Here is a 23,297-nt window from a genome sequence, read left to right on the forward strand (position 1 = left end):
AAAAGTTACTTCTGCATGATGATATAAATAAATTGACTAATAAACCAGAAGAACAAGATTAAAAACACTTTTTTACAAGGCTTTAAATCATCCTCATTTAAACTTAACTGCCTTTCAACTCTCACTTTTGGAACACTTACTCCCGAATACCTTTGGCATTACCAACCAGCTGTACTTATATATATCACTTTTCCAGCTGCCTAATGAAATTTTCCTTCCGCCAATGCCAGCACAATTGCAATGCATTATTAAATTTAATTTCGAGCAGTCAGCGGAGGAGAGCGCCACCGACAAAATTATGGCAAATTCTGTATTGCTTGTATAAAATTTAAATTTTAATAGCCAGAAAAGTCGGCAGTTAAACGAAGGGCAAAGGACTCGTTGACACTGCCAGGATTTACAGGGTATTTCTGTGTTTATTTTACATTCGGAAAAGTTATATTTCCATACAGTAAGCTCTCAATTGTCAAAGATGTTTTTAAAGATTCTTCCCATCTCATTTTGTTCGTTCTACTCTGCAAATCCTTTGCTTTTCTCCTCTTCAGCCTTCTCCTTGGCATACAATTTTTATTTTTGGGAATGCATAAACGAAATTTACATTTTAATTGCATTGAAATTGTGTTGCTTTGCGCTTAATCTATTTTCCTTTCGTTTTTCTCTTCCTTAGCGTAAAAAAATATTGAATATCAAGTGGAGTTTTGCGGCGGAGTTGAAGGAGCGCAGCAGCCGAAGGACTAACAAGGATTATGCATATATATCAAAAATAATTGCAACGAGAATGGAACTTTTTGCGTATAAATTTCCATTAGGAAAATACGCGGGCGAAGGGGGCTTCGAAGAAGGAAAATAAATTTCAACACCCCTCAATAATAAAATGGAGGAGGCGAAGACGAAACCAATTTCCACAAACTTGCCTCGTTTATCAATTCGTTGCCAGCGATGGACAATAGTTCGTACAGGTTAATAAATCGACATGACATGAAAGCCACAAAAATGTCCGTCCAACAACAACAACAAGCAACCAATAAAATGAGCCACAAAAAAAAGAAGGAAAACAGAACAGCAAAGGAACTACCAGGGAAACATAAATTTTCATGTCGAGGCAATAAAAAGGACATGTTTTTGCAGCATACACGAACACAGATATCCCTATATCCTGCCACACACATACACACTCACAAACACACTACAACAACATAATCAAGAGCATAACAATAAGGCAAGAAAGTAGGAGCAAAAGAGATGGCTATTGCTTTTGGAAATTATTTGCATTTTTACACATTTTGAGGGTCAAGCAAAGGGCACGAAGGGCACACACACAAAAAGAGTGTTATATGAAGAGAAAGAGAGGGGAAATATGAATGGATGTCCATTATATGGGGTGTATACTATACAGTATGTGGGGTCAAAACTTTTGATTTGAACAATGAGTGAGTGTGTGTGTGCGGGTGTATGGGTGTGTGTGTAACTGTGATAATGGGTTTCTGTGTCGAAGAACTTTCAACTTCCTTTATTGTATTTTATGGTTCCCCCACACAATTTTTCTCCTTTTTTTTGGGCTACACTTCCTTTTTATTATACGAAAAAGGATGTTGTGTGTGTGTGGGTGTATGGATAAATAGCAAAGGGTGGGAAAGTGAAAGTAAGTAGTTCCAGTTTGATTATGATAATAACACATCTGCATAAGAATAGGAAGAAGGGTTCGGTTTTATGGGCCAGGCCAAAACCATTTTTATCAATATTATATGGAAAATATGCAAATCCTGAACTGGGCCTTAAAAAATAAATAAGGACATTGAACGAGATAAGCGGAAAACAATAGAATTTCTTTTCCCCTTAAACTTTTTATCCCTTTGATGGTGATTTAGCCTGATATTTATTTTAAATTTAAAATGAACTTCAATTTATTATTTTATAATCCTTAATTACAGCCTTAGTTTCATCACAAATTCCTCAGGATTATGTTAGCTTTGTAGTTATTTAAAGAATGGTGGCCAACGCAGCAGAAGCCTTTCTAAGCCATATTCCCATTTCGCATTAGCCAACAAGGCTGGCCGTGGCTGCTATACGTCACTCAGTTGGACAGTCAGTCAGTCAGTCAGTGAGATAGTCGGTCATTCCCTCAGTTGGTTCTGCAATCATTCAGTCAGTCCGTCAGTCTGTCACTCAAACCAACAACTGCCAGCACAGGCCAACCAACAAACCAGCCAGCCAAAGAAGCTCTGGGAATGCATTTGCATCTTGTGTGCGAATACCCTGCCCCTGAGTTCTTGTCCCACCAGAAGATGACCTCCTTCCCCCCTGACGCTGCTGCATCTTGCCTCTGTAGCATCTCCTTTTCTCGGCCAAACAAAGTGTGAAGTATTTCCCTAAAAACCAATTCATTTGCATAAAATGGCAACTAGATTCTGGGCCAAAATAGAGCACAGGGTGTCTGCGTGTGCAGCTATGGAAAATGGGAAATGGAAACTGAAACTCAACTGGCTTTCAGATTAGGAAATGCCATGGTTGCGCCATCAGACTCTAAATGGAGGCCAGGCCAAATCATTCCAGTTACTATACACTTGGATAAAACTCAACTTATATTATAGAAATTGTGATTAAAATTAGTAATTATATGATTTTTTTCTAACATTTTGTGAATGTTATTTATATAGTTTTTAAGCATTTTCCTTTTATGAAAATGTAATCTTATTTGAAAAACGAAAACTATTTCGAGTGCAAGCTGCGTATGAGGGGTCAAAAGCGCCATCTATATGTGGGTAAATGGCACACGCTGCCTTGTTCTGAATGTGAAAATGCATTAGGCTGCAACAACAACAAATAAAGAAGCGGCCTACACGCAACGAACAAAAAAAAAACCAAAATAATTTTATGCGGGTCCGCTAGTCTGGGCCATGCCCCCGTCTCCCCCATAGCCTATATGTGGCATTTGTGGCCAGGATCACAGGACCAGCCACCGAACTGCAGGAGTAGCTGCTGCACATTTTTTGGGTCAAAGCAATTAAAGGTTATAAATTTCCCTCATTCTCTTTCTCTATCTCTCCCACTCGGAAAATTACCTCCTTTTTTTTACTGCAATATTTTTTTTGTTAAATTTTCTATATTTTGTGCCGTGCCTTTTGGGTGGGCAGTCACGTTCTGTGGACAGTGGCCATGGCCCCTCTCTGGCAGTTTATTTAACGTTTAATTTAGCAGAAAATTAAAGAGCAGTTAAAATTTGCATGGCAATTCGGCCAGCTGAGATTTATGGAGTAACAAGTGCTGCTGATACGGAGGCAAGTCAAGGGTTAAGGTTGGTACATAGAAAGGATACGTGATTTAATATGGCAAGGAATAATTTAAAGGGTATTTGCTCTTGGAAAGAATGAAGAAAGTGTTTAAATTAAACGAATTTTAAACGAATTTTGGTTTATTGATAATTTATAGACTTTCTTATAGGATCTTGAATATATATATTAACCCCTTACGTTCCTTCAAATTATATAGCTTATTTCCTCTTTCAAATTTTTCCTTATCATTTCACACTTTACCCGCAATTCTGTAAACACTCTTGAATGAATTTTCACCCCCAGGCCCACGCACATTGAAAATGAAGTGCAAAATATAAATTTTCACTTTTTTCATTTCGAGGGAAATATGCAAGGACAATGTTCTCTGCTCACTCTCTCCGCTCCTCAATCGACTGCTTGGTGGAGTGTATTAAGCGGGAAAAGTGTCAGGCCGGGCAACACGTGTATGTCAGTGGAAAATTATTGTTAAATATACGAGGAGGAGGAAAAACAGTTTCTGTGCGTTAATAATGTCCAAGTCAAGTGTAAATTTGTGGCCGACTGATGAGTGCGTGTGTGGGCGGCGAATGGAGCGAGGGCGTGGCATGTCTGTGTTGGTCACATTCAGGTGATAAAGAGCCAGAAAAAGGTTTTAAACATGTTTACCAGATGTTGTTCCTTTTTGTCTCGCTTGCGGTTTGGCATCAACAGATAATAAAATGAAATGCGGAAATTGTGTGTGCGGAAAAGGTTGAAAAATTAAACGTGAAAAAGAAACGAAGATTCCTGTGGCTGCTGGCGGAAAACGATTCCAGGCAATTGAAGTTAAGGGTTTAAAAGAATATATAAGTCAGGTTAAAGAATGCAAATCTTTAACTCACAAAAACCAACATAACCAAAGGTAAAACATCTTAACAATCCCCTCACATCTGGTATTTATTTTGGCAACAATTAAGAGACGACTTTTCGGGTCATGGGCAATTTGCTTAATGACGATTTCTTGGCAATTTGATGCCGGTGTATCCTGCCTCAATCTCAATCCACCGGCGGATGACAACGAGGACGAGATGTGCTGCCCGCCGCCTCGTCCAATAAATTGCCTTAATTACCCAATTTTAAAAGGCAGTCAGCAGGCAAAGGAGAGACCCACGTTGAGGGATATACATCGTAATGTGAATGTAAGGCAATTTGGTCAGCTGACGACTCCTGGCAACTCCTGCGACAAGGTAGATAACACTCAACATCAACAGACCATCAATAAGAGAGTGGCTAGCAGGGCGGACGAGTGGGTGCAGGGTGCGGGGTCAGAAAGTCGAGAACGACAGGTGAGTGAGCGAAAATGGACCAGAACAGCGCCAGAGATGGCATTAAGGAATGTATAAAGTAGAAAATTGGGAAAACTGTATTTAAATACTTTTATATTTAAACTAAAAGTGTTATTGCAATATTTTTCCACATTTTCCCAATATAAATAGATAGAGTTAACCACGTTAATGACGTTATCATCCCTAGCCAGAGTTCGAATTTCCCACCGGGATTGAAGGCAGGGAAAAGTCAGGGGTAGTAGGTGGTGGAGTAGTGGATACCGAGAGTGGAATCTGAGAGGAAACTGCGACTCCTACCTGGCACCGCATACGGTGATGGATGCGACGATGGCAGCCAATATGCTGAATTTATTGGCGGATAGGATTTATGCGTGGCGCGGTGTGTCGTTGTCGTGGTGGATTCTCCTGCTCCTCCGACTGCTCCTGCTCCTGCTTCTGATGCTGCTCCTTTAGCGAATGATATTAAAGCTGCTGCTGCTGACGATGCTGAAGCTGAAGCTGTTCCTTTTGCTGATAATGATAATAATGCCGCTGACGATGATGATGATGGCGATGATGATGACGGTGGTCCTGGGGCAAAGGACAATGTGGCTGCAACTTCGCTGTTATTGGATAAATTCTCAATTACTGAGGATAATTGACTGTTGCTGTTGCTGCTGCCAATGGAGGCCACATTCCCAGCTGCCACTGATGCTGCTGCTGTTGGCTGAGATGACTCAGATTTTCGCACTGTTTCCTCAAAGGATCCGCATCCGCGTACGCATTCGTCGCCGCATCCGCATCCACATTCGTTGGCTCCTTTTTGGCTATTTACGAAACCGATTGCAGTTGAATTATTTATCATGTCAGATGACGCCGACGATGATGATGATGATGATGAGATGACGACGACAACGTTGGCGAGCGGAGAAGAGAGAATTCTTGAAAATATTTCACACTTACACTCAGGCTCACACACAGATACAACCAACACACAGATAGACACACACACACACAGATAAAGAGAAAGAGAGAGAGCAAAGTGCGTTAAAAAACAGAACAAGAATCGTGAGTCTCGAACAGGCGGCGAGTGAAGTGGAAAATTCAATAAGCAAATATAATAAATATTAAACACGAATATTCAACTCAATTATCAGCAAGTTAACACTTCTTCCCATACGTTGTTTATTTATTATTCAAGAAATTCATTATCTATATATATCGAAGAACACTGTTTGATTTTCTTTTTAGCCACGCACAATTATAAAATATTATTATTTATTTTTACTTTGATTTTCGGTTTCCTTTTTTGGTTCAGTTTTCTTGTATTTTGTTTATAACGTTTAACGTGTAACAATCAGAGAGATATGAATACACAAATGGTTTTCCGGTTTCGCTTTGCCATAAAACAATGAACAACATTTAGTTTTTAGTGAGCTTTTCTTTTTGGGAAATTTTCGCACTTTCAGCGTGTGATTTCAGAGTTCTCTTTCAGACAATAGCGCTGGCATCGAGAAAGTTCTTCCCTGTGATCGCAATTAATGCGTTTAACGATTCAACGACTTCTGCTTTTATATAGACGCCTTCCTCTTAAACGCTACTAAATTTAGTTTGGCCAAAGTAATTCTAGAATCTGTTCGGAGACAAAGAATTCGATTGCCCGATTTCAATTCGAAACGATTCAATACACTTCGATTTATTTTAGTCATGCGACATTTGCTTTCGGGTTAGTTGGGGGAAAATGTTGATGGACTGTTTGTATAGAGGGTGACCACCCTTTTGATACCCTTAAATCGAAATAAACTAATATATTAATAAGTTTAAAAAGAAAGAAAATAGAGTTTCTTCACTTATAATTTTAATATTTTATTTACTAATCCATGACTTACATTCATTTAAATTCCCGTTTCCTATAAACTTTCCAGACAGACACCCTGTTTTCGGATTGATTTTGTTTGTTTTTCGCTATTTTTTGTTACTTCACTTTCACAGCCTGCCCATCGCCGATAAGTTACGCTGTGATTTAAATAAATTCCTTTGTGCAAAGGCTCACACTCTTTTGTTTACTTTACTTTTTTGTGATTTTCCAACAGCGCGCGTATTGGCAAAACTCGATCTACTAAAAATAAATTGACATCAATCAGGGGCCGAGGAAAAAGGAAAAGTCATCACAACCAGACGATACCGATGCGCCGATGGCAACTAATTAAGCAACGTCACACATGCAATGTCCATTAATGAAAGCGAATCAAACAGGGCAGGCGGCTTCACTTCGTATTTAAATACCAAACAATAGGCTCAATTTGAAAAAAAAAGAACGTGCAAATAAAATCGCGAAAAATTCAAATTGGAATTTTAGCACGTAGACGAGGAGAGATGTGGGTAAAATAAATCAAGTTGATTGCTCGCCTCTCTCTCTCTCTGTCTCGATTCGAACTGATTGACGTTGGAAATGCAACTGACCTGCGTACGAGATCTAGACCCTAAAACTCATCTCGCATATTAGATCTAATTTCAGCTCTTACGATGTAGAAGAGGGTTCTCGGCTGGAAAAACTTGATTAGCAACTTTGGTCGCGTTGTGAAATTGTTGGTTGACTTTGAGTTGAGCTCTTTTAAGTGACTTTTAATGTTGGTTTAGCTTTGTTTACTTTTTATTCTCATCTCTACCTTTTCATATTCTTTTTGCTCATTCACATCTAACGAACGTCCACTGTAGTTGTTGTTGTTCTTCTTCTTGGAGTAGCGCCCCCCTGATGCTAATGAGCTAATTAACACGTTTTGCTCGGGCATTTTGTTGTTTACAGAGAAAAAGTTGTCTCAGAGGAGAACCTTAGAGATGCACGCAGGCGTTAAAATGCCAGGTGGGAAAATGGTTTGCAAGAGATAGTACAGAAAATCTTCTTTCATCAATCAAAATAGGTAATAAAATAGAGGAAAACTTCAAATTTCCCATTCTTTCTCAACAAGTTGCATACTTTTAGACAGCAATCTGTTTTTCTCGCCAATATGTAATAGATACCATCTATATAGAGTGTTTGCACTCAACTTTCACCTTCTTGTTGACTCATTGATTTCTACGCCAGCACCAAAGTACGAGAAATGCAAATACAATACGTAATTTGTTCAAGGTTCCTTCGTACGACCCTTGGGTAAAAGTTTTTGCCGTAATTTCTTGGCACATTTTGCATTTCAACGCCACAAAATGAAGACTCATATGTGCGCTCTTCTCACTCTCTCCTTGACTTGCCATATATATTATGGCTAATTTGAATTTTTATCATGTTTACAAGCAAACAATACGTGCATCATCATCATCATCATCATATAGCAGCAGAAAGAAAGGAGCCGAGCCGTCGTTGTGTTTTTCCTCTTTTTCTGTAGCTGTTGTTGACGCCGGGAAAAACCTCGCACAACATTTGCATATCGATTTCATATGCAGTGAGGAAAAATTCATATGTTACCCCGCGTCTTTTCCACGACAACAGCAGAGCCCACCCACTCCTTACTTCCTTTTCGGCTTTCCTTCAACTCTCGAGCAAATGCAATCGTGTTTTTTGTGCTTTCCCAAAATTATATGAAATAAACATGACGATGTTCATCGCTACTCAGTTGCTCTCACTTTTGGATCTTTTTGGGGAGAAGGTATATCTTTATAGGGAACTTTCCTTAATTAGATTCTTCTTTCTTATATAACAAATTTCCCCAATTGATATACTAAAGGGTATTCTTAACTTCGTTGATCTAAGCTAGTTCTGCTTTTCCACCTTCATTCATTCTGCTGCAACCGAAAAAAAGGGAAATTGTGGATTATTTGAGAATTTAATTTCGCCCCTAGTGGAAGCTACCATTTTCCTTCATCCATTTTTCTCATAATCCTTCAAAACTTGACATTCTCTTTCGGCTTCTTGCCCCTCTCTCTGCTTTTCCCCCCATATTTTCCGCGTTTTCCTCGTTGTCTGTTTGAAGTTTGCTTGCATGTAAATTGCTCTGATTACCACGTTGCAGTTTTTCTCACCTTCCCCTTTTTCTCGCCTTTTCCACTTTTGCTTACTCATTTGATTTGCTTGCACTTTTTGCTGTTGTCTCGTTTGCCATTCCTCCCTCCTCCTCTTTGGTTTTCCTTTTAGTTAACCTAATGCAAATCGCTGTTATTATGCACTTCTTTGCCCTTAGACAATATTCTCTTTGTTTCCCCTGCTTTCTCCTTGAGGTATTTATGTCCTTCGGGTTTTCCACGCTTTTCCTTGAGGGGCTACCCAGCCCAGCGTCAGAGAGAAAAAGCTGCGGACTCACAGAGTGTCATAAAATTTGAATGCAATTTTTGCTTTTCCCTTTGCTTCAATTTAAGTGGAAATGAGAAGTCATTTGTTCGCTATTTATGGCAGAAGGGAAATTTCTCAAGAAAACACTTTTTTGTGGGTTTGGGGGGTGGTTTGGTTTTTTATGAGAGTAGCAATCGCTGATTGAATTTGTGATGAAAGATCAAAGGTAAACAAATCGTTTGGGGATAATTTCATTTGATTGTTTGAAATCGCTTTAATCCGGAATACTAAAATTGAGTAAAGAAAGAGCTCCTCCTTTGTGGAAAACACTCAAGGGGAGATTTGATGGCTTCAGTTTTGTATCGAATAATTTATACTTCATAAGTGTAATTTGGAAAGTTTAAGACTTCTTAAGAAACCCATTTGCCAATTCGAAGAAAAGTGCTTATGAAAACGGACATATATTCTTCGTCGACAGCTGCTTTCGTTCCCACGCCAGTTCAAACCTTTAACTTAAGCTCTCCCTATATAAAGAACATTTTAAAATGTATTTCATAAAAAACTAGTCTAAGAATCAAGAATAACAATAGCAATGGCAAAAGAACAAAGAAAGAAAACCAATCAGAGGGGTTGTTCTCTTTAGCGATTTCCGCCAGCCGAAAAGTATGCAACACTTTCGCAAAAGAAAACTTTGGCAAAAAGAAAGCCAAATTCGAGTATAGACTTGAGAAAAGCAGCGTGAGCCAAGCAGGAAACAAAACTCGGCGACTCACTCAAGCATTTTATTAAATTGCCACCTTCCGTTTGTTGTTACGTTTGAGACGACGACGACGACTGTCTTTCCTATATACACTTTTTTTCGATTTCTAGGCTGTGAGTACTCTAGAGTTACCCCTTCCCTCTCTCAAACACCATGGCGGTAAACCAGAAGTTACAAAAAAAAAATATATATATATAGAAAACATGGCAAAAATATTTCTGCCATCTTTTTCTATTATATCGCTTCCTGTGTGGATCCCAGCCAAACTTTTTTGTCAGTTTGTTTTCGTTTTGGTTTTTTATTTAAAAAATATTGTTGTTGCTGCTGATGCCTGGTGTTCGAGGTTAAAGTGCCAAATCACGAAACAAGCCACATTTCTCTCTGTCTAGTTTGGAATATTGAATTGAATTGCAATTTCGCTGTTTGCCGGTAGGAGCCGTCGTCGTAGTCGGCGGCGTCTGTCTATAATGCGGCAAATGTTGGATGGCGTCCAACTTGAATTTGCATCGAATTTGTTTTAGGCGCAATGCGGGCGGTCGCCACCAAAGGGCTTATCTGAAATTGAAATGCCCTCGCAGGAGGTTTCGGCCCGAATTTGGAGTTCAACCAAGCCGCTAAATGGACTAAACATTATACAGAAATTAGGAAAAGTTTCCCTGCTGTACATGGGCAGAAATCAAATAGAAATTAACATGGTATGTATATTGAATAGTAGCCCACACGTCAATTTCGACTATTTATAGACGACTTAGCTTTCAAATTTACTTTATATTCAACCCTTCATTCCTCCTCTATTGTTTTCCCAACCATGAAAAACTATCATATTCCTCATTACCACCATTGAAAGCACTTATCCATCATCAAGCCACATTATAAAAACACCCAAAAAATTAGCAAAGCACACACACACACACAGAGGAAAAAGTGCCGAAAATTATTAAGCATACGCCATGTTGTACAAGCGTAATTACACACTGCTGAAAAAGCAGATGGTGGGTGGGTGGTAGCTTCTTTTTTTTCCGTAAGGGGGAGGAGATTGCCTGTCAGGAAGACTCGCAATGCCAGCGAAACTTTTTTTGCACTCAGTTTTGCAGTTTTTTTCTTCCTTTTTTGTTACAACTTGTTAACAATAAACGCCGCTAGAGGTCGTCCAATTAAAAGTGGCATTCTGTACAGTCTTTTCTCCCCTTCTCCTATTTCATCCACCCCTTCAGAGTGTGTGAGGGGTGGCAAAAGTCAACATTTTTGTGGTCACTTAAGCAGATTAATATCATGGGTGTAATTAAAAGAAGCAGCCCCCAAAGTGTGGGCGGGTTGTAGCTCTTCCTGTCTGAAATTAACATAAATTAAAAAATGTTCAGCAACTTTTTTTGTGTTCAGCTTTTTGAACACTTTTTTTTTGGTTGGGAAATTTTTACTGGCTCACATAATTGATGGTTTTTAATTAACTGCCAAGTGACCGACAGCTGACAACGAACTTTAAAACAAAGGGATGGAGAGGCGAAATGCACGAATGAATGAAAGTTCAATGGAAAATCGGTAAAATATTGCGAAAAAAATTCGCTTCACACAGACACAGAGAATGCTGTCGTTTTTCATGTTTTTCGCAATTTTCCCTTCCATCGCGCTCAGCTCTTCATCGTCCTCGCTCCCCCTTTTTGACCATTGCCAATAAAAACTGTCAAATACTATTGCCCGCTTTTAGGCTGACCGCGTTTTTCGCACGCAATTTCGCACAGCCACACCAAACAATTTTGAACGGTCACTGTCTATCTCTGTCACTCTTTTATGTCGATCTCTCTTCTCTTTCAGAATTTTGTTGACTGGGGATTACTTTGGATATGGATGGGGTGATATAGATTCGGGGGAAAAGCAAGGAAAATTAAAATGATATAGGTAAAAAATACTATATTTTAAAGAATTACTTCTAAAGTTGTGAGTCTCAATTTCATGTACTTAAGATTTTTAAATATATTGATGCTTAAAGAAGATCCATATTATCCTTGTCAAGGGTAGGAAATAATCAAAATCTTCTCAAAAATTTATTTTTGCAAGAGGAAAATAACCATTTTCCGAAATATTTATACTATCCTTTCAGTCTATGCATTTCCCAGCCGTAAGCCCCAATTTGTGTTTGGCTTTCGATAGGAAATCGCACACATATTTCTCACGCTTGGCTGGTCACTTTGTGCCGATTTTTGTTGATTTGCTGGCGGTGGAAATATTTTGGCTTGGCATACTTTTAGGCACCCACATGCACACACCGCATCTATTCACCGCATTGTGTGTGTATAGCTCTCTATTTCTATTTCCTTTTTTTTTTTTTTTTTTTTGTCAAATTTGTTTTTGTGAATGGGTAAAAAAAAACTTACCATTGCGATTCTCGCTATCGGCGGGTTTCATTTGAATGGGATGATACATCTGAAACGAAAGGAAATCAAGAGAAAATTTAATGAGAATTAAATTGGTAAATTCTTTAGATTTGTTTTGGGAAAATACTTGAAATAGTTTGCATATTTGGTATGTCAATATAAGATTGGTGTCATTTTTGTTCGTCTTTAATAGGTTAATATAAAAATATGGTTAGGGAAACTCCCAACACAAAAACTCAGCAAATCTCTTTCTTTCCCTTATCCTTGTTATAATCCCTCCATTTTCTCTCGTTAAAATCAAATCCGTTTCCGGACCTTGTTAATCACATTTGAAATATTAGAGCGCAATATGCTCCGTGGTTCCGGGCAAAGACAGAGAGAGGACCGCGATTAATTTACAGAGCTTAGGGCCAAAATGCAGTCGCCAAAAACGGCGACAAGGGACTGCATTTTCTGTAGAAGGGCCGTGAAAATGGGGAATCGGAATGGGGTGGAAAGCCCTCTTTCCCATAGTACCACCACCACCATCCACTTAAGCTGCATAATGAATGGAATGCAGGCAATGGCAAAAAGGAGCCTCGCAGGACACGGAAGAAAGCCTCCGCCTAAATCCTTGACAAAAGCCAAACACATTTATTCAGCGGTCGCTAAAAAGGACACGGGCGTTGGCCAAAAGCGAGGAAAAGGGGAAAACTTCACTCTCTGCTATGTGCAAAATCCTAAAATATGCGTTAGACTTTGCAGCGTGTTTTAAATGTAATTTTTCCCCCACACACACACACACACCTCACAGCGTCTTCTAATTAAAACAAGCTTAAAGCTCGCCCCTGTCCTAGCCATGCCCTCTTTTCCGTACTCAAAGAAGCCGCGAAAACGGCACGAGGTCAGATTGCATTCTATAGTTAGAGATGACGGCGTGAGTTAAAGGTAAGATGTAAAAAGTAAGATAAATATTACAAAAATTTAGTATTAAAATGTTTTATAAAAGATTATCCACAGTTTTTGAGCCACAATATCTCTTATACTAAGTGAGTAGTTTTTAATGAACTTCTCACGCGTGTCACGTAATCACCTCTGCGTGAAACTACAGCTTGGATAATGGCGCGTGATTTATTGGCAAACGGGCAGCGAGCAAACGACGACAGTCGACGCTAGAAGGCAATGTCCTTGTTCTTCCCTTTGGCACTCTGCTCCCTCCTATTCCCATCCTCCCTTCATCCTTTTCACTACCCACTGCTTTTCCTACTTTCCTGCCCTGCCCCAACCTTTTCTGGCCGTAAATAATACACGCAACGGGACTGGTTACAAATTGCAGTCCAAGTCAACCTGCTCCTCCGCCGCTGCCTGTTCTGGCTTTCTTATTTTGCCAATTTATTTATATGCAGGAAGTAGCAATTACCAGTCAAACACAGGCGGCATTCACGCCCCCACCGGGCGAAAACAGTTTCGAAGGTGGAAGAGAGAGTCCTTTCCTCACTTTGTCAACCAGGCAAGTCAGGCAGCCAGCGAAGGCAGCTTTCGTGGTTGGCTTTTCCCTGCCTCCATGTAATTGGTTGAAATATCGCAGGCGACTGTTTTCTATTGGGGCAATTATCGGCCGGTCTGCACTTAATCAACGAAAAGTGGCTCGTGAAATGCAGCCCTGCGATATATGTTATCGAATTGGCAAGGCAAGGAAAGTAAATCGTTTGAAAATTGGCAAATGGCTATGAAAGAGTTTATATTTTCTGCTGTTTAGGTACTGGATTTCATTTCACCGCAAAGTTGATTTTAATAATATTGTTTTTAATCTTGATCTTGTATAGCCTTTTTCCTAATACCAATCATTTTCTCACATTAATGTTAAACTATGTTAAGTAAAAATTGAAAATATCCCTTCGACGAACCCGGCAATCAACATGAATTTCCAAAAGCATTTCCCCCCATTTCGATAACAATCGCAAATTGTGCAAGAAAATTACAAGCTAACGTCAAAGCCTGTCAGTGGAACTGCCAAAAGCAAGAACAGCAACAACAGCAACGGCAACGACGATGGGAATCAAATGCAGCACGCACATGTCCCGTTATCTGCCCTTTAACCCGTCCGTCATCGCCCCAAAATGTTCCATAGCAATTTTCTAAAATAAATATCGCAGCTGCAGCCACGAAGTTACATGCAAATTATGTCAGTTTTCCCTCCTTTTTTTCCCCCGATTTTTCAAAGCCGATAACGTGATGACATAAGCATTGTCCCTAGGAGAAACCCTTCCTCTTTTTTTTTTTTTGAGCCAACACATGGCTTTCAAATAATAATAATATTCAATGCTTATTTGATGGCGCTATACAACAAAAAAAAAAGGGGGAAAAATGAAAACAAAAAATTGGGAACCGAAAATAAAAAGCAACATTGCCAAATGTCGCTCGCTTTTGCTGACGTTGCTCGCTGGTGCTGCTATCTTCTGACCTATCCCTGGAAACCCCCTCTCCGCCCATTCAACATCTTTTTCCCTTTGCACTTGTGCTGACAACTTTGCCGGGACTCTGCTTGCTTTTCCGCTTTTCAGCTGCTTCTGCTCCAAAGTGCAAATTGACATTTTTGTGCCTGCGGTTTGCTCTCTTCCCGTCAGAAATCAAATATTTTTAAATGATCGACGACTCGAATATCTAGTAATTAAGTTTGATTGTTTAAGTATTATTATTATTAGTAATATTAATAATTTCTGCTAAATTTTATCCCCATAAACAACCTACAAAGAGTAGAGTCTAAAGTATGACAAACTTTCTGACAAATTTCATCATACCCTCACTGAAAGAAAACACGAAAAACTTCTGGCGCGTATCTTGTGCTAACAATTTTCGCTATTTTTTGTTAGTCTTTCTTTATTTTTAAGCTGCCACAGGACACAGGGCTAAACTTTTAAAATTACTTGCATTTTATAGGGAAATGTACGTAGCGAAAAAACTACTATATTGGAAAATAGAGGAGGAAGAATTTCACGTTCTACGGTTTTTTTTTTGGTTTTTTAAGTCGGCGTTTCGGAAAAACATTTCCCCTTGCGATGCATTTTATTTTAGCCCCCAAGAGTGTTCTGCCTTTTTTGTGCGGTGTCATGGCTCTGTCAGTCCAAACGCCAGTCAATCTGTCAGTCAGCGAGTCAGTTAGCCATAATGAAGGAGGCGAGAGGAATCACGACGATGATGCTACCAAAACCCCATCCCCCATCCCTTTTCCATCCCATTCGGAAAAACCTCTTGGCTGTTGTCCTGTCAGACGGCTGATAGCGTTCCATGATAAGTTTATAGAGTTTTTCCTTGTTTGTGCCAGATCAGCGAAAATTCCAATTAAAGGCTAAGATGGTCATGTCTTTTACATTTCTTTAGACGCTGCCCCAATTTAGGCTAGAAGACTTACTTCATGGCATTAATGGTAATATGTAAGGTAAGTGACGCAGTCTGAGAAGGGTTTACTACACTCAGAAAAATCACTGCTTCTAACCTGATTCTAAAACTTTTCCTAATCATATTTTCCCAAATACATTCCACCAAAGACCATTAGGTTTTATGAGTAGCTGAAAAATATCCCTAATTTAAGTTATAATGGAGTTGAGAGGGCTGAGCCCTGATAAAATCATTACACAAATCAAAATTTCCTTACCCCATTCAGCGTCTTAACATTATGCAAAGCATCCTGGGCTTTCAGGGCGGCGCGTCTCGTATAGAACGTCACAAAACAGCAACCTGGAAAATAAAAGGAGAGCGGCATAAGATTAGCATGGGGGTTAAATTGGAGTTTATTTTCGAGGCGAGCGCGTCGGGAAAAAGGTGGCACTGGGAAATTATGAAAATTATTATTATTAGCAGGGACCGGCAAAGGGAAAACGTGTGAAAAGGCAGGAAGCCATGGGCGTGGTGGCCAGCGACAGCAAGAAATGTGGCAACAACATGACAGCCCGGCATTAAATTAAACATTATGGCCCCAACGAATGTGTCGCGTTTAAGATTGGAGTATGCAAGCTAGCAGGGGCGGAGCAAGAAGGGTGTCAAGAAAGGGTTGGGCCACGATTTGGGCTTCAAAAAGGGTGGCCAAGGTATTTGAATTTATGAGGGTTCGAGTGGAAGGCAAGTGTGGCGGGCAGCATATTAAGTGATACTTAAAGTCAAACATTAGCTTGGAAATGCTTATTTCGCCTTCGAATGTGGTGAAACTTCCGTTGGGAAAACATTTAACTTTAATGACAGGTTAATAAATCGTAAAATTAAATTGATTTTTTCTTTATATACGCTGATTTTTAGGTAATTTTCCTTATAATTTACACATTTCGAATGTCTCTTTAAATTTCAAGGGAAAACATTTTATCTACCCTTATGTTTTGGCCTCTTTTTGCATTGCATTCCATTTCCATTTCACCAAAATTTTTTTTTTTAGCTTCTATTTGGGATGTGGCTGAAATTCCCTTTCTTTTTGTGCCAAATCTGTGGCCAAGTTACACACACACACACACACACACACTGCCAGCCAGAGCTTTGGTTAAATCCATTTCCGGCTCCTGAACACACATACATTCCATATACCTTTCACTGTGCATCCCATTTCCCGCATTTTCCGCAATTTTCACCCCGCTTTTACCCGCCCCGAATTCAAGGCCTACCTTCAACCTCAGGCTCAGCGGTGTGTGATGGCAGCAGCGATGGTTACAACAAAACTTAATATGGCAATGCAATAGTTGCATAATGCAATTACCCACCAGCGTATCGGCGGCATTTAGTGGTGACCATTTTGGTTGGTCGCACTCAGCCGTTTGGCCAAAAAGGGGGCGTGGCACTAGATATTAAACCCCACACACAGGTAAATTCAATCTGTCGCAGTTTTTTTTTTTTTTTTTGCCATCCATGTCACCACCAACATTTTTCTGCATTTTTCACATACATATTTGCAAATATTTTCATTTCTCGTTTCTGGTTTTTCTTACCTTTTTTTGCCGTTAAATATCCGGTGAAAAGAGGTTAGACGGAATCGTGGCCACATCCGCCGTGTGAGTGAGTTATGAGATCAAAAGTTTGCAGTATATTTTAAAAATGTCGTTTCAAGTTGAATTTTATATACTTTCTAAGAAACAACAATCTTAAATCATTGGACAAAGTATAAATAACAACACAAAGAAAATATTTCTCAAATTACACCCTCAACAAAGCTCCTTTTTCATCTATTATTAAGCCATCATTAAAATATCGCATTCCACTTAAAGTCAAGGAAAGCAAAGAGAAAATATCGAATGAAAATTCACTTCAATTCCATTTGGCAAGCGCAGATTAAATATCATTTAAAATTAAACTAGCGTTAAATGTAACAAATGGAAGAAAATCGAAACCATTTCGATAGCAATAAAACATAGTTGGCGGGCAAAAGGATACTATATTCCAGGGAGAGAAGGAGAGGGCTGATATCCTTGGCTATAGATAAAGAAAGCAATCGAAGGATAACGAAGGAGGAGGCAACTGCAAATGCATCAAAACAACGAAGTAAAACGAAGAAAAATCTCACACAATTCCCATTATGTGCATGTCAACTGCAGTTAGAATCAAACCAAAGACACACACACACACACAGGCAACAAAATAGAACAAAGCGATAAAAACAAGTATGGCAAAGGAGGAAAACTATGGGAGAAGCCAAGGAAAATCGAAGAAAAAGCAGCGGCAGGAATAGAGCTGAAAACGACACCCAGTCACGTTTTTGGACAAAAAGAACTTAATCCCGGCAAGTGGAAGGAAGATGAAATCGAGAGCCGCCAGACAAGACGTGCCAAAGTCCAGCAAAAAAGCTACATACCTATAACATATATATATCCTGACATATATATATATATATATATCCTATATAGCCACCCATTCACCCATAAAATACAAACCGTTGGACACACGTTTGTGGACGAGGCGAGCACCGAAACGAATTAATCGAAGTTAAATAAATCAATGTCCTTAAACATTGCCACCCACAGATTTACTGACTGCGACTAAAGGAACACAAAGAAAGTGGAACTAAAGCAGGAAGAGTGCACACAATCAAGGATGCAGTTCGCTGGTCCTTTCTAGTGTTTTTGTTCCTTAAATATTTGATAAATTACCATTAACTAATAACCATAAGATTATAAAAAATAAAAAAAGAAACCAGACCAACACATCCCGCCTATAGATCTCTCACCTGAAGCGTGACAAATGCTTAGCCATGCTTCAGTGGCAACTAAAAGTCATGACCAAATTCCAATTTCCCCAAAAAAGAGAGAAAAATCAAACTCAAGCTGTGGGAAATTTACTTCCTTACTACTGAAAACCTGCATTTGAAATTGAAATTCGCCTTTTCCTTTGGCGCGGCGGAAGTGCAAGGAGCGGGGAATAAAATTAAGTGAAATTTTATGCATTTTTCACGCTCAGTGCAGCAGCTAAATAAAAATGTCAAGAGCAAAAAAGTTCCTGGGAGAAGGGAAATAAAATAGAAAAAAATATATAAAAAAAAGTAATGGCCGATGAAGGCGTTAGATAAGTGCGTTACTTTTCCTTTTTCCGGGGAGACACTGGACAGCTGGTCTTAGAGCACGAAAAAGCTTTTCAAAATGAAGTTCTCAAGGCAGCCGAAAGATAACGAAAACGAGGACGAAGGCGGCAAACAGCCAAAGAAATCTGCTAACTGACTAAGATTTTCCCCCTTCCTTACCCCCTCCAAAAATAAGAAAACCCCACTTAACCCCGATTTCTAACTCACACTCTGTGTGAATTATATTATTTCCTTTTCTTGGTTTTTTCGTCGGATTCTCATCTGCGTTTCTCAGTTTCTCCTTTTCTGGTTTGGTCAGCGAGTTAGTTTTTTATAAGGCGGAGGTCATAAATCACAGGCTTGACTAAAAAACGAAAGGAAAACGAGGGCGTTGGGGGTGCAATGGGAGTGGCTGCCTTAATGGGGAACTGTGACATATGGTCTTGTTTTGGGGTGGAGGTAAAACTCGCAATTGAATATGTTTTGGGCTGGTTTATCTGCAGTAGCTTAGCTTAAGGGTATAGAAAACGATGATGATTATCAAAAGAAAATTAAGGGATGTTTATTTTAAATACAGTTACTTCAATTAAGTTAATTACAAGAAGTAAGGAGCACTTTAGAGTTCTACAAAATTTAAATCGCTTAATGTACTAAGCTGAAAAGCAATTTATTTTAAGTTCACTTTAAATTGTAACGGCATTTCTGAGGGGAAAATCTTAATTTCATCATAGTTGGCTGCGTTTCGTTGGCCGCAAAAGCCGCGGAAAACTTGAAAATACCAAACCGAAAAGCCCACAAAACATTTTACAGCTCGCCCTGCCCTACTTTCTCCCTCGAATCCAGCTCACTCAATATCGAATTAAAAGCTACCTGTTTCTACCTTTTCTCACCTGAAACAATCCGAAACGGGAACCGCAGAAAATCCTTCTCGCTATGCCTCAGTTCATTCGCCCTGATGACCCCAACCCCCCACAGACTACGACCCCTTATAACGCCCATTTATCCCGTATTCGGAAAATACTTCCCATACTATCGCCGAACCGCAAGCGCTAATAAATTATGACCCGAGCGCTTAACCTTGTGCCGCTCTGGTTTCCACCTTTCCACCACCGCCCCCACTTTCCCCTTTAACCTTCACACCTCTCACCTTTATCTGCTGGCCGCAGTGCAACAAAAACACCAACCATTAAAACCGCAACACCCACAAACAACATCCAAAAGAGGTGGAAAAGTTCGAGGTGGAAAATGGGAGGAAAAACTGCCCGCTAACGAAATTTAGTGCCCCAAAAAGGATAACCATTTCGGGAAGCTAGAAGAACGGAGAGAAGCCCAGAAATACTTGGCCAAAACGAAAAGGAAATTTTTTTTTGGTTGATACAATTTTGTTTTTGTGTTTTTGTTTTTTTTTCTTGCTTTGGTTGCCGTTGGTATTTTTAGTTATTTACGACTTTCTGGTTCAGAGGTCAACCATCGCACTTAAAAGTGTCATTTTGCATTTTGTTTGGTTTAAAGGAAAAAGCGAAACAGCAACTACCCAAAAAAAACAACTCGGAAAATGCAACAGACAAAAGCAGCTGCAGAAAAAAAATCGTTGCACAAGTCTAAGGATATGGATGAGGTCCTTTAGCCAACTGGTAGCCAAAAACTGGGTTACATTTTGCCATCTAAATGGAAATGTTGTTAGCAGGAAGTTTTGCTTGGCTTTAACCGAGAAAAAAAGGCGACCAACGAAAATGCATCATGCAAGAGGAGAAAATGGTGTTCCCAAAAAAGTCTATAAATGAAAACTAGTTCACTAAGAGAAAGTTTTAAAGATAGTTTAGGCATGAAGGTTTAGTTAACCATTTTGAATTTTTTTCATGTTTGAGTGTCAAATTAGATCTTAAAAAATAAACAACAATTTAAAAGGAGAATTTATTAATATTCAAGAGCTAATTGTTTTTAAATTAACAATGTTAAAATATAAAAATCAATTCTAAAAATCCTATAAAAAGGTTTTCCTATTTCGCTCAGTCCTATGTACTCCTTGAAAAAACATTCACCAAGATAGAAGAAAATTCGCTTGAACTTTTTTTCGCCACTATTCGTTTTAGGTCACTGGCACGCCCACGGAAAAAAACGTACCGCCTCCTTTCTCTACTTGGCGCTGACATAAATAATAACTTTGAAATGCAATTTGTGTCGATTTTGTGTTTGTGACTTGCACAAGTCTCTCCGAGCTCTTTCGCCGGCGACAAAAATAATGGCAATAAAAGCGAACATTCTCACATGAGGAGCACTTCTTTGGGGAGTGGCAAATGCTGTGACTACTTTTCGTTGCTTGTCATAAATCATCAACACAACGCGCCACTTAAGTGCTTCTAAAACTGTTTTTCCCACTCAGATTTCCTCCTATCCTCCTCTTTCTATGCCACGCCCACTTTTTTCGGACACTGCTACAACTACTGACCACCAGAACCAAAATGTCACGCCCACTTTTACAAAAATAAGGATGAACCTGTCAGTGGCAGCCGGAATACTAGAAAGAGCAAAAAAAAAAGGCAGAAAAATACAGATGGAAAAGCTAAATAGACAGTTGGATATGGAATAACAATGACGTAAAATAAACAAAACGTTTTCGAAATACAAAATATACAAATACACAATGGCCAGCAGACAAGAATGAAATCTCTTACAGAAATATGAATAGGAAAATCCGAGCAAAATGGCAATTGGAAATGAAAAAGATTAGAAGTGGAAATGTCGTTATGAATGAATGAATGAGTGAATGAAGGGGGAAAAGAGCATGGCACATCAATAAAAATAGAAACTTGACTGCAGTTGAGAGGCCTCAGTAAAAAAGAAGGGCGGAGAAATGAACAGAACAATGAATGATATTGGAATAATGGAAAAGGGAGTTTAGGACGAAAGAAATGAAACTGAGTTTTATCTTCACTTGCAGAGATTTCAATTAGCACTGACGGGTGAACAAAGTGAACAAAGTAAACACATATCGTCTGGGAAATCTGCATTTTTAATCCATTATGAAAAAAATTAGAATGTAATAAATTCAACACAAATTTAAGAATTAAAATCTCCATAAGTACAGGCCAATTTAATACTATGAATTGTATTATTTAATTCAACAGATCCCCTACTCCCAAAACTCTGGGCCCAATCTCCATTAGCAAAGCTCAAGGCTATTGAAATTTCTGCTCAAACACAAATAGCGAACAAAAAGCAATTTGCTGATGAAATGAAATGGCAATTGCAAGTGAATGCAATTAAAAGGGAGAGAAGGAGACATAGAAAGATGTGTGTGCACCAAACGCACGACGTTCCTACATACATATATATATATATACGTATATATTTGAGTTCTGGCTAGACCAATATCTCATATTAATTCTGTCTGTACATCTCTCATTTCCATGACGGGCGACGAAGAACTTTTGGCAGAGCTTTGGCTATTTACCGCAACATATTCGGGTGCAATTTATCAGCCAGACAAAAGCGAAGAGTAAGAGAGAAGGAGAAATGTTACAGTGTTACGTAGGTTAAAGGAACTTTTGTTAATGTTTCTTGACTTTTAAAAGTTAAAGTAGCAAAATAAATAGCATACTTTTAAGCGATCGCCTATGGGTAACCTTAATATGTATAACCACTCCAGCTATTAATCTATTTAATCGAAGGAGTACTGTATGTACTCACCCTTGCTTATTCCGGTGGCCTTGTCCCTCAGAACGTTGATCGAGTGCACTGCGCCGTATTCCTCGAACATTTCACGCAGCTGCGACTCATCCATCGACTTGGGCACCTGGCCCACGAACATCTTGATGTTATCCGGATCCGGTTCCTTTTCGCCGTACGTGACCACAGCGGCATCAGTGTCCATCCGGAAGCAGGCGTCATCATCTACAAGTGCTACCACATTTCGATTGGCACTACAAGCATTGTTGTTGTTGTTAACCAAACCGGCGGAGGACATTATAGAGTTGCTTCCGACGGGCACCAGAGCGTTGTTGCTGTTGACCAAGTTCGGATTGCTGTTGTTGTTGTTGCCGACGTTCAAGCTATTGTTGCTGTTACTGCCGTTATTGTTGTTGTTCAGCAGCGAGGGATTGTTGTTGTTGCTGTGTATGGGACTATTTGGCAGACTATTTGTTGCGCTGCTGCTCTTATCGCTCATACCAAAAGCACTGCAAGAGAGAGAAATGACGAAAGAGGTATTAGTACAGTAATCTGGGGATAAGCGGGAAATTAACATATATTAAAATGTTTTTAAAAAATCTGTCTTATAGTTTTTAGTTTATTGTTAAATATGAGAACATTTCTTAGTTTGTCTATGCCTTTATGTAAATTATGGAAGTTGGGATTATCTTTAACGTGTACCCACTGCATCTGTACCATTTACAGTTATCACACACTTACTCCATGTAGATATCGTTGTTCTTCTCGGAGAAATCGAAAATCATGCGGCGATTGGCCAAAAACGAAACGCGACTGTTGAACATATTTGCGATCTCAAATTTTTTACACTATCAACGTGAATAAAGAACGGGAAAAACTTGGAAACTCTTAATTTACTGGCAGTCAATTACCAATACCAATACGCTTCACGTTTACTGTTAACGCACACGGACACTCGAGGTCGGATTGATTAAATTAAGGGCCTAAATAAATACTTCCACTTAACACGGCACTCGGAACTCAACGTGACTAATTAAAAAAAGCTATATATTAATTAAATATATAATTTCAGCGCATTCGCTTCTCCTCCTTCGTCTCCTTCCTCGCACTTCGTTCCCGGTCAATCGTCGATGGACAAATGAACG

At 39.2% G+C, this 23,297-nt stretch overlaps 1 protein-coding gene across 7 annotated transcripts in view; it reads right to left on the reverse strand.

Moving 5' to 3' along the window:
- Positions 1-23,297, reverse strand: part of LOC108104055 (CUGBP Elav-like family member 2) — a 110,466-nt gene that overhangs the window by 20,054 nt on the left and 67,115 nt on the right. For 4 of the 7 annotated variants that reach the window (XR_001772276.2, XM_017209905.2, XM_017209904.2 and 1 more), the window contains 3 exons: positions 22,174-22,661; positions 15,607-15,689; positions 11,973-12,021 (listed from right to left, as the gene is read on the reverse strand). Coding sequence is in view for 4 of the 7 variants with exons in the window: in XM_041819035.1 (XP_041674969.1) it covers positions 11,973-12,021; positions 15,607-15,689; positions 22,174-22,661 (620 nt within the window). In the remaining 3 variants the exon portion in view is untranslated. Of the gene's footprint in view, positions 1-4,894; positions 5,313-6,465; positions 7,015-11,972; positions 12,022-15,606; positions 15,690-22,173; positions 22,662-22,893; positions 23,296-23,297 lie in introns of those variants that run through there. The other 3 variants (XM_017209902.2, XM_017209907.2, XM_017209906.2) reach the window with 3 other exon arrangements.

This window comes from Drosophila eugracilis, unplaced genomic scaffold, assembly GCF_018153835.1.
Source record: "Drosophila eugracilis isolate 14026-0451.02 unplaced genomic scaffold, ASM1815383v1 contig_445, whole genome shotgun sequence".
Lineage (NCBI taxonomy): Eukaryota > Metazoa > Arthropoda > Insecta > Diptera > Drosophilidae > Drosophila > Drosophila eugracilis.